The 10,527-nt window shown below is 44.6% G+C and overlaps 2 protein-coding genes across 3 annotated transcripts in view; one reads left to right on the top strand and one right to left on the bottom strand.

Annotated features, from left to right (window-relative positions):
* The window catches only part of RNF13 (ring finger protein 13), a 41,851-nt gene extending 41,623 nt beyond the window's left edge, over positions 1 to 228 (bottom strand). The window contains exon 1 of one of the 2 annotated variants that reach the window (XM_074153036.1): positions 141 to 228. The gene's annotated coding sequence lies outside the window, so the exon portion shown is untranslated. The remainder of the gene's footprint in view (positions 1 to 140) is intronic. The other variant, XM_074153038.1, reaches the window with a different exon arrangement.
* A 3,666-nt stretch (positions 229 to 3,894) lies between these two features.
* COMMD2 (COMM domain containing 2) lies at positions 3,895 to 10,527 on the top strand. The gene is made up of 6 exons (XM_074153467.1): positions 3,895 to 3,984; positions 4,119 to 4,196; positions 4,701 to 4,783; positions 6,534 to 6,707; positions 7,193 to 7,414; positions 7,839 to 10,527. Exons 1-5 carry the CDS (start codon positions 3,918 to 3,920, stop codon positions 7,388 to 7,390), a joined length of 600 nt encoding a protein of 199 aa, XP_074009568.1. The 5' UTR covers positions 3,895 to 3,917; the 3' UTR covers positions 7,391 to 7,414; positions 7,839 to 10,527.

The raw sequence follows: 10,527 nt of genomic DNA on the forward strand, positions 1-10,527 counted from the left end.
AGGGCGGAGGCAAATAAGCGCTGCGCAATAGAGCGACGGGCCCAGCGGCTCATTAACCGCCACCGAATCAGGGCGCCCAGCGGCAGGGAAGAGTCCCAAGGGGACCCGGCGCCCGCGCCCCCCGCCCCGGCGGCGCTCACCTGCGGGCCCGGCACAGGGCCCGGCGCGGGGAGCCGAGGGCCGCACCTAGGCCGACTCCATGGCGCCCTCCCTCCCCTCAGCCGCCACGGCGGAAGTCCCACCCCGCCGCCGCGCAACAAGAGGCGTTGGCCCACGGCAGGCCATTGTTGGCTCGGGCTGCCACTCAGCCGCCGGCGCGTGACGTGGGGCGGGCCTTAGCAGGCGAGCGGGCGGGGCGAGGCTCTGCGATTGGCCCCACCCGCGGGGTAGGGGAGGAGCTTCCTCTGGGGCGGGGCGAGCTGCGGCCGCCTCAGGCTGAACCCCGGCTCCGCCTGGGCGGTGGTGGTTCACCTTCCCTGCCCGCACCTGCCCGCCTCCTCGGTTCCCGGACGCGGTGAAGGGCGCGGCCGTGCCTGTTCTCACGGCTCTCCGGACCTGGCGAGCGGTGCGGTTTCCTCAGCGCTCCGAGTGTGGCAGAAGTGCGGCCTGGTGGCGCCGGCCCCGATCGGCCTGAGGGGCAGTAGGGCGGGCGGGCTGCGGCAGGGAGCGGGGCCTCGGGCCGCTCCCGCCCGGCTGGGCAAAGCCGGTTCGGAGCCTCTGGTGACAGCGGCAGGAGCTTGGGAGGGAGTGCGGCTGGGGGGGCCGCCGAGAGGCGGCCCGGCTTCAAAATAGGACATCGAAACGGAGCATTGTGCAGGAGAGAAGGGCTTTTTTTTCCCTCTCCGCTAACTTTAGCCCAACTCTGTGTTTAAAAACCACCAAAACCAACCAGAAAAACACATTTGAGAGATGTAAATTAAGCACAAGAAGTAAACAGGATGGGAGGGGAGGAGGACGGGGGAATTGGCTATTTCTATAATTAATGTACTTGCTATGTTATTCTGTTTACTGCATTTGTATCCTTCAGGGGTTGACAATATCACATGCTTAAGAGAATTGTGAGTGAAGGTCCTTTTCCTTTGACGTGTATGCTTTGCTTTAACAAAACAATATTTATGGAAAAAATCATGCAGCCTTTCTCTAAAGTTCAATTCTATACAGAATTCTGTATCTTCCTTTAGTTACTTTAATGTTCCTTTACCGTAATCTCCTTTTAATTACTCTTCTCCTTCGTGTTTGCAATAACGTTCATTCTGTGAAAGATATAGGGTGTTCTATCCACACGGAAAGGAGCTGTAAACTAGAATTACAACTGCCTGACCAGCCACTCGGAAACAGTATGAATTTTTATCCTTTGACCAGATTCACAACAGGTAAAGGAACTTACGTGCATTTGAAACATTTTGCCTTTGCTGAACTGGCTGCTAAGCTCCAGAGCTGGTGAGGTGCAGCATAAATAGCAAGTGAGCAGACATTTCTCAGATCAATTTTGTGTCACTGGGAAGCAAGGATGTAGAAACCAGAGTAATTTTTAAAAAATTCCCCCCCCCCGAATATGAAATGCAAGAGTACTTAATGAATTTATGAATTGCTCATTCCTATAATACTTGACTACATGTAAATCAGATGTGCTTTTATCTTACATATTGGTTTGGCAGCTTCTATCAACCATTTGGATCTGTGCAGCTCTGTCATTTTCTGTGATAGCGGTACCAATGTATCGGGAGATCTGGGGACTGAGGAAAAAGGAAGAGCATTCAAGAAAACATTCTGCGATTTTAAAAGCACATATTACGGTTTCTAGCTTATGACACCAATCTTCCCTATCAGGAGAGAATGAATAGAAAAGTTAATCTCATTAATGGAGGATAATATCTGGTGGTTTTTCCCCAGTCTTGCTGTGATGTTATGGGCAGCATTGCTCCAAGGTATGGATCTTCCCAACAGCTACATCTGTTACTATCTCAAGGCCAGCTGAGGAACTAACATCCTTTACACAAATTAGTGGGGGTAGCCTTTGCATATACCTTCCCCCCCCCCCCCCCCCCCCCGCCTAGAATTTTAAAGTATTCCACAACTTTTATAAATTTTCTGCACTTATGCTTGGGCTATTTTTAAATGGTTGTATCTAATACAGGGCGTTTCTGTCCTCAAACGGTACGTCTCTCTTCTGCCTGGTGTACCATAGGATTCCCGAGTGGCCTGGATGGCTGCCAAGGAAAGGGCTTCACAAAGATGGGTCCCACCAGTTTCGTGGCACTGGAGAACATCACAGTTTTGAAGCTGGATTGTACTTGCCCACTTTTGAGCAAACCCTTCTACAAACCTGCACCTTCCTGTTAGGTAGTTAATATTTCCGTGTTACCTGTTGGGTCATTTTGTTTCCAGTTTTTGAGTTTGCTTAATTCTTGTTCCTTGCCATGTGTACTGTGTATTTCTCTGCACTATCCTCCTGATGCTCTTATGGCACAAAGGAAATAAGCTGTCCTTCTGAGCCAATTATCAAGATTCCTGGAGTAATTCACTTATTATACGTGTAGATGGTCAGGGGGTTTTTTCCTCCTTTTTTTCATCTGTGTTGTCTTTGCCATCTTACTTCTCTTTTACCGTCTCCCATCCTTTTTATACTTGTTTTTCAAGCACAAGATTTGTATTCCTTTCTCTCACTTCTAAACTTATTTTCTAATCACCTTTCGTTTATGATTTCACAGTCTGTTACTGTAGTGTGTTCTTAAAATAGGCATATGCGTATACGTACGTGTTTCTTCAAGGTAAACCAAAGGTTTCCTGACTTCTGGCTTAAAGAGATTATCCAGACACAATGGAGATACGTTTGTATGAAAAAGATTAAAAATTGAAGATAGACTGTCCATCTAGGATTCGTTTCTATACTATTTTCTGGAGAAAGAAGTCCACCAAAGCTCTTCATTATATAAGGTGTATGTTCTTTAGAAACATAGTAACAAGTATAGCTTGAATCATAGAATCATCCAGGTTGGAAGAGACCCTTGGGATCATCGAGTCCAACCATCTACCCTACGCTACAAAGTTCTTCCCTATATCGTATCCCCCAACACCACATCTAAACGTCTCTTAAACACATCCAGGGATGGTGACTCAACCACCTCCCTGGGCAGCCTATTCCAATGCCCCACCACTCTTTCTGTGACTTTTTCAAAATTCCACTTAGCTAACGCATTAACTCTTGTGAGACTAATTGGTCAATTAACCTGCTGATAGGAGACAGGGCATAGCTGTAATGCTACCAGCAGACCTGTATGTGTTCGGAATTTCTAGGGCTGAAGGGTTTATTGTCCTAACCAGCAAAGCCCAACTGTTGGCCAAGAGAAGAGTAGACAGAATTAATCTATTTACTTGGTGTCACTTGATCTTAAATATGAGGAGAGGAAGATGGCAGTTTCCTGCAAAAAACCCCTTAATAGTTATCCATCAATTTGGCTTTATTTCACATGGAATACACGTTTTTAGAAAGTCATTTTAGGCACATGGGAATAGCACTGCCACCTCTACGTAATTTCGGCAGGCAAATGCGATTACGTACCAGCCACGGGCCATGGCAGTGTCACCGGGGTGTCATCCCTGTCCCTCAGGTTCGGGCAGTCCAGCGCCGCGCCCCTCGGGGTGTCAATGCGGGCTGCACCTCCAAAGCACCTGTGAATGGCGCCGACAGCAAACACCCCCCCAAGCCCGGGGCAGAACCGCTCTGGAACGGCTGCGGAGGCCGGGACGGTGACAGGCTTAGGGACGTTTCCATCCCTCCGGCCCCGTTCTCCGCCGGCAGCCGTGTCCGTGTCCACCCCCCCCCGCCCCGCGGGCGCCTCCGCGCAGGCGCGTCCCTGTGGCGGCGGGCCGGGGCCGCCCCTTCCTGGTCGGTGGCGGCGGGGAGCGGCGGAGCGATGCTGCTGGTGCTGTCGGAGGAGCAGAAGGCCCATCTGGGCTGCCTGCCGCGGGCGGGCGACGCAGGTCCGGCAGCGGCCCCGGCCCGGAGCCGCCCGGGGAGCGGGGGGGAGGAAGGCGGGGAGGGGGCGGCGGCGGCGGGGCGGGCGCGGCCGTGGCCGTAGGGGTCCCTGCAGCGAAGTCCCCTCTTCTCGTTTCAGCCGTCGGCGAGCTGGGGCGCCTGGCGCTGGAGCTGCTGCGGCGGGGAGCGGCGCCGCGGGCCTGCGAGGCGGCCGCCAGTAAGAGCCGGGGCGGTGGGACCGGGCGCGGAGGGGAACCGGGACCGGGGGGGGCCGGGCGCGGCGGCGGTGGCGGGCGGTGCGACTCCGCCGTGGGGAGGGGAGAGCGGGAAAGGCGGCGGCGGGGCGGGGGAGGCGGAGGCGGGGCGGTGTCGCGGGGCGCGGCGTCTATCCCGGGCCCGAAGCTGCCGGTTGCCCGTAGCTGCCGGTTGCCCGTTTCTGTGCCGGTGGGTTCGCGGCAGCTCTAGTACGTGAGCGTGCGGTTCTCTCTGTGTCACGCCATAGGAAATTAGTTGGGGGGGGTGGGTGGTGTTTGGTTTGGGCGGGAGGGGTCTAACTCGCCTTTTGATCCCCTTTTTATTTGAAGGGTGCTCAGCCCCCTACTTTTTTCCTCTTTTCCGTGCGTATTTTGCAAGTTGGCTTTGGATAAATTTGCAGTTTGGCGTATTGTTGCTGTGGCAGCTTTAATAAAGAATTATAAGGTGCTTCGTGCTCTCTTTACAGGAAAACTTAACGTCGGCGTTGACACCATCCAGCACGGGGTGGAAGGTCTAGTGTATCTTCTCACTGAAAGCTCCAAGCTTATGGTAAGGACGTCTCTGTGTAATAAATTCAGGAATATGCTCAAGAGGTGTCTTTAAGCATTTCTAGTTCTGAAAATACTGATGAGTGGGGAAAACCTAGTTCAAAATGAGGACAATTCAAGGATTGGAGCATCTCCCTTATGAAGAAAGGCTGAGAGAGCTGGGACTCTTTATCCTGGAGAAGAGAAGGCTGAGGGGAGACCTTATCAATGCTTATAAGTATCTCAAGGGTGGGTTGAAGGAGGAGGGAGCCAGACTCTTTTCAGTGGTTGCCAGTGAGAGGACGAGGGGCAACAGGTACAAGCCGGAACATAGGAGGTTCCACTCAAATATGAGAAGAAACTTCTTTACGGTGAGCGTGACAGAGCCCTGGAACAGGCTGCCCAGGGAGGTTGTGGAGTCCCCTTCTCTGGAGATTTTCAAGACCCGCCTGGATGCAGTCCTGAGTAACATGCTCTGACATGCTCTGGGCAATCCTGCTTCAGCAGGGGAGTTGGACTAGATGATCTCTATGGTCCCTTCCAACTCTAAAAATTCAGTGAAATTCAGTGAAATTTTGATGATGTATTCTCTTAATTCTTTTTTTTTTTTTAAATAAAAAGGTGTTTGTTACGCTTTTCTCTCCCTGAAACACTGCGTCTGCATGGGTGACTGGAATTTGTAGTCAGCGTCTGAAGCTAAAACTTGTCAATGTTTTAATAGCGTATAGCAAGAACATGCAGTAATTTAGTCCCTACAGAGAAGCGCACTCCAGGATTGAGCTTTGTTCTAAATAGCAAAACCTGAGTGAAGATTTTGTTGTTACTAACCCCTGCGCAGTATTCCTTACGTTTGGCTGACATGGTAGGTTTGAGAGCTTTTTCAGCTCCTGATATCACAAGTTTGGGTGGGTTAAGCAGTTATTAAAAGAATAATAGTTGGATAATTGCTCTTTTTCATAGGAAAGACTGTTTACTGTTGATATAGTAGAATACAGATGTGGAGAAGGGATATGGAGACAAGTCATTCCAAACTGAACTTGAGCAGACGTTGTTCTGAAGAGCAGGTGGGGAAGGGATTGAAATAACGCAGAATCTTCCTTTGAAGTAAGGGAAGAGAGATAAATTGTAGTGTATTGTGGCAGAATAGAGTTGATGGCAGAATGTGTTTGTGGTATGAATGCTTTGTGGAGGCAGGACATTTCCTTTGAATAACTAACTGCTTCCACAGGGATGATCCAGCTTCTCCAGAGCAGCACAAAGGCATTGACCTGTGGGAATTGGCTTCTTGGGGCGGATTTACTGAGTTACTGTAACGTGAGCCTTAAAGTTGCACCTGGCGCTCGTTTAAGTGTGAAGGCATTCAGATCACTTCAGAGTATTTCTAATTTGAGTATCAATATTGTGTTAGCATTCTGTTTATAAATTGATGACGGAAATATGCACTTCCTCATGACAAACCTCAGATGCCTTTTTTTGTTCTCTGATATGAAGGCTTAAATGGGAGGATGCTGAATGTTGTTTTTTTTAAAAAAAAATTGTTCTTAAACTGTTCCTGAAGCTCATGCAAATCATCAGTAATACATCAACACATGTAAGTCACTTAAAGCAGAGATGATTTGGTTTGTCCTACCTGTAGAATTGTCCTCACGCATTCCTGCAGGAAAATAACTGCACCGTACCGTATGTGTAATGTTTGCTTACAGTTTTATTTGTTTCTCAACAAATAATGAGTATTACGCAGTTCTGACTAAGGCCTACATTGTTATTTCTAGATTTCTGAAATAGACTTTCAAGATTCCATTCACGTTCTGGGATTCTCAGATGAATTGAACAAATTATTGCTGCAGCTGTACCTGGATAACAGGAAGGAGATTAGAAGCATCCTTGGTGAGCTGACACCAAAGCTTCCCAGCTATCACAGTCTGGAATGGAGACTGGATGTGCAGGTAACTCCTATGTTTTCAATATTCTGTATTTTCCTTTAAATTTTTTTGCACATCATAAACAACTACTAAAAAATTAATTTATGTTATTTCAAAGTAATTGAGGCGGCAGTTTTTCGTGTATTTAAAACTGACATAATTTTGTTATTGCTAATTATAAGATGAACAGGATATAGAATGGTGCAAAGTATTTGTTCCTTTATGGAAACTGAATTCACAACTCCGTTGGTGTTTTAAAAACATTAGCATATACGTAATATATTCAGTCATAATTATCACCTAATTTTCAGAAAAATTATGAAAGCCTTAATTAAAGGGGATTAGTATTGCTTAATGATAAAACCCCATAATAGATTGCGTATATCTTTAATGTGGATGAAAAGGGTTTTTGAGCAGTTCTCCAAGCAGGTCCTGCAAACCTGTTGTGAATTGTAAATATGAAAGCTGATAACCATCTTCATTTGTTTGTTTCCCTGTTCCCGTTTCAGCTTGCAAGCAGAAGTTTGAGACAACAGATAAAGCCTGCTGTGACTATAAAGCTACATCTTAATCAGAATGAAGATCAAACTGCCCAAGTGTTGCAAACCGACCCGTCTACCCTCCTCCACTTAATTCAGCAACTGGAACAAGCGCTGGGGGAAATGAAAACCAACCACTGCAGGAGAATAGTGCGCAACATGAAATAGTATTGATGCAAGGCTGTTGTCATAGTAAGCAGTTTGTGAAACCACTAAAAACGATGTTCACAAATACATTTTGAGGAAAAATAAACATCTGGATCAGATGAAATGCTTTCCTGTGCCAGGATCTTGAGCCAGTAATTAGAGGCTGAGTGTCCTCTGGTGCTAGCTTTGCACCTGCCTGATAGGAGATGGGTAATTGGTTTTGCTTTGCTTGCACATGTAGAAATTCAGCACGCTATGCTGAGAATTTCTTTTGTTCTAAATTAACGTAGTTCTACTTGAAGAGCTTTCCTGCATTAAGTAGAGCTGCCTCAATATCGCATGAAGCTGCACATTTATTTTTACATTTATCAAGTAGCTTTTTTTCTTGGTTTTGCATCTGTTTTGAATTTTTTTTTTAAGACCCTATATGGTGGGAATGATATTTTACAGGAATGTTTCTTCCATCTAGACTCGTGTATGTATAAGAGTACACGTGGGACAACTGCTCTCTTCCTCCAGAGGATTCAGTCAACTCGAGGCTGGGTGTTGCACTGCTTTTCTACCCTTCATGGATAATGAAAAAAAGTATGACCGAGCTAATGCTTCCGTTTTAAGAAAGCTACCTATAAACCCTGCTAGGCAGTCTCATGCTTTCTGTAGGTAGCAGTTACCATAGAAAACTCAGTGGCCTAAACATAAGTTTGTGTACTGCTTATTTCTATATGTAAAGGTGATCTGAAAAATTGTAAAAGTAAAATGATGCTGAATCTGTTCTTCATGTTGTGATGCAACCATTTTTGTTCCCCTGTTTGAACAGTGTGCTTATAAAGGAAAGACTAGCTGAGTATTGCAACACAAATGATGCTTTTCCATTTTTAAGGAAAATGTCTAACAAAGATTATGTCAAAAGTCACTGTTCAGTTGTATTCTAATGCAATATTTTGTAGCTTTTGTGACTAAGGTTAGATAGTTTTACTTACGAATCTTTTACTGTGAGGGTGCATCATAAATCTCTCAAAGTGGATCGGAGAGAGCAGATAGGCAAGAGAGAGCCTTAATGTACAGATTCTGGCAATAACTGTATATTTCCTGTCTTCCATAGAAACACCACACATTTCTAATTAATTGGGTTCCCACACGTACAAATGCATTATTTTCGTATTGTTTTGAATTTTTGTACTATTTAAATGAAACCTGCATTGGAGAAGTGCTTTCATCAATAACATTTAGTACCACTTAGAAAAAGTCAGTTTTCTAGAAAATGGAGGTGCTTATTCTGTAACTGCTTTACATGGCTTGGTGATGGTGTGAACAAACTTATTTTCCTCTCGCATATATGAATCAGCCATGTGTTTCATTTACCATCCTTATGCAGTGATTTTTTTTTTTTTCCTTCACATATAGTATGTGGTAATTAAATGTGATTAAATGTTACTGCTTCCGATTTCTGATTAGTATTTTTGCATGTAATTGCCTATGTTTTCAGGTGAAATACAAGAACAGCCTGTTTGTAGGACAGTGTTTTCTCTTTATTCCACCTCTCCTAACTGTAGCCGTAGTCTAGAACTCATGGCAGCAAAATACAAGTTGTAGATACAAGCCCTGGAACATTTTCATGTCTCATCTCACTACTGCCCTGTGAATCTGAACGTGTTTACCCTTCTGTCTCTCAAACTTTTTTTTAAAAAAGAAAACTAGTTGCTGTAGAGCTAGTTGGCATCATGGCTGGCAATTTATGTGTGTCATCTCCTGAAGCATGTGCTAGAAGAGAAGGGAAGGGGTTCCCTCGGTGATCATGAGTAAAATGGATAGTTTAAAGTGGATTTTGAGAATACAGAATGTCATTAGAAAGCCTGCATATTCCTTTTTTGAAGCTTATTACAGTAGTGTAGAAGTAAAAACTGTGACACTGAATGGTCTTATTTCCTGAATTGAGGAACTTCCTGCCAGTGCAGAGTTTCAACTGCACAGAAAAACTAAAAATCCAACTAGTTTAAGCATAAACTATTTTCTTAAAAGCAGAGTTAGGCTCAGCCCTTAGCTATATGCTTCTCAATGGATTTGTATCCCAGTTTATTTTTTCCTGGTCTAAACAGCAGAGGGCAGAAACTTTGTTTTTTACACTCAACAATGGAGAAATTTTGCTATACAGTCATTTTCAGTGTTCGTCTTCCCATAAGAATAGTTTATAGTCTCAAGACTTACTTTGGAATGTAATGTATTTCACCTTATCTTTTCCAAGTTCATGATCAATTTTAAACATAAAACAATAAAACTTGCAGTTTTCAACCACTGTAAAACGTTGTTTCTTGAATCTGCTAATTAATTTGTAAAGCTACTTAGCAAAGCAAATAATATAACCCAGTTCTTAAAACTCAGGATGATGTAATTTCTTTGGTGGTATAAAATGTTTATATTCTTCTAAGCATTTGAGGAAACTCAAGAAGCAACGCTTTTCATCCTCCTGTTTTGTTGTTTTGGGTTTTTTTTAAACCCTTTTGAATGACCTCTGTATGAACACTGTCCTTTTTCTAAAATCCATTGCTTTTGTGAAATCCATTGCTTAAGTTTCTGATCCAAGTTTTAATGAATTCCCCATCTCTGAAGCATAGACTCTCCTACAAGCTTTATCTTCTTGTCCTTTTCCTTGTCCCTGCTACTCTTTCTTGCAAGCTTTTTGTGTACTAGACTATATACTTCTCCACCTTTTAATTGGCTAATTAATTAGATGTTCCTTGAATTATATGGGGAAAACTGTTTAAATTAAAATAGCTACGAAGTTAGTTTAGATATACACGTATATAAATAAAATCCAAAGTAATCACTTTGGATTAGGCCTACAATTCTCATTTAACAGAAACCCCACCGAATTAATATTTTGTCTTAACACTATTTTCAATTTAACGTTAAAGGTGTTAGACCTGTTTTAAATTTAGTGCTGTTTATGAAATGTGTCCATGTATAGGCTTGAGGCTCTGAATGGTGAGTTTGTTTCAGTTCCAGTTCTTATAAGAATGCCTGTTTCCTATACTCTGACTTTGTAATAGTAACAATAGATAGTGCGTAGGAAAGGAAGTCCAAGATTAGGAATAACCTGGCAAATCTCCATGGGTAAAGCTTTGCTGTTTCTTACTTATCTAAATAAAGGGAAGGAAGTC

Source organism: Numenius arquata, chromosome 9 (assembly GCF_964106895.1).
Source record: "Numenius arquata chromosome 9, bNumArq3.hap1.1, whole genome shotgun sequence".
NCBI lineage: Eukaryota > Metazoa > Chordata > Aves > Charadriiformes > Scolopacidae > Numenius > Numenius arquata.

Coding starts and splice junctions, on each gene's coding strand:
- COMMD2 (XM_074153467.1), top strand. CDS start 3,918: ATGCTGCTGGTGCTGTCGGAGGAGCAGAAGGCCCATCTGGGCTGCCTG. Junction 4,197..4,700: donor GGCCTGCGAGGCGGCCGCCA/GTAAGAGCCGGG, acceptor CTCTCTTTACAG/GAAAACTTAACGTCGGCGTT. Junction 6,708..7,192: donor AATGGAGACTGGATGTGCAG/GTAACTCCTATG, acceptor TTCCCGTTTCAG/CTTGCAAGCAGAAGTTTGAG.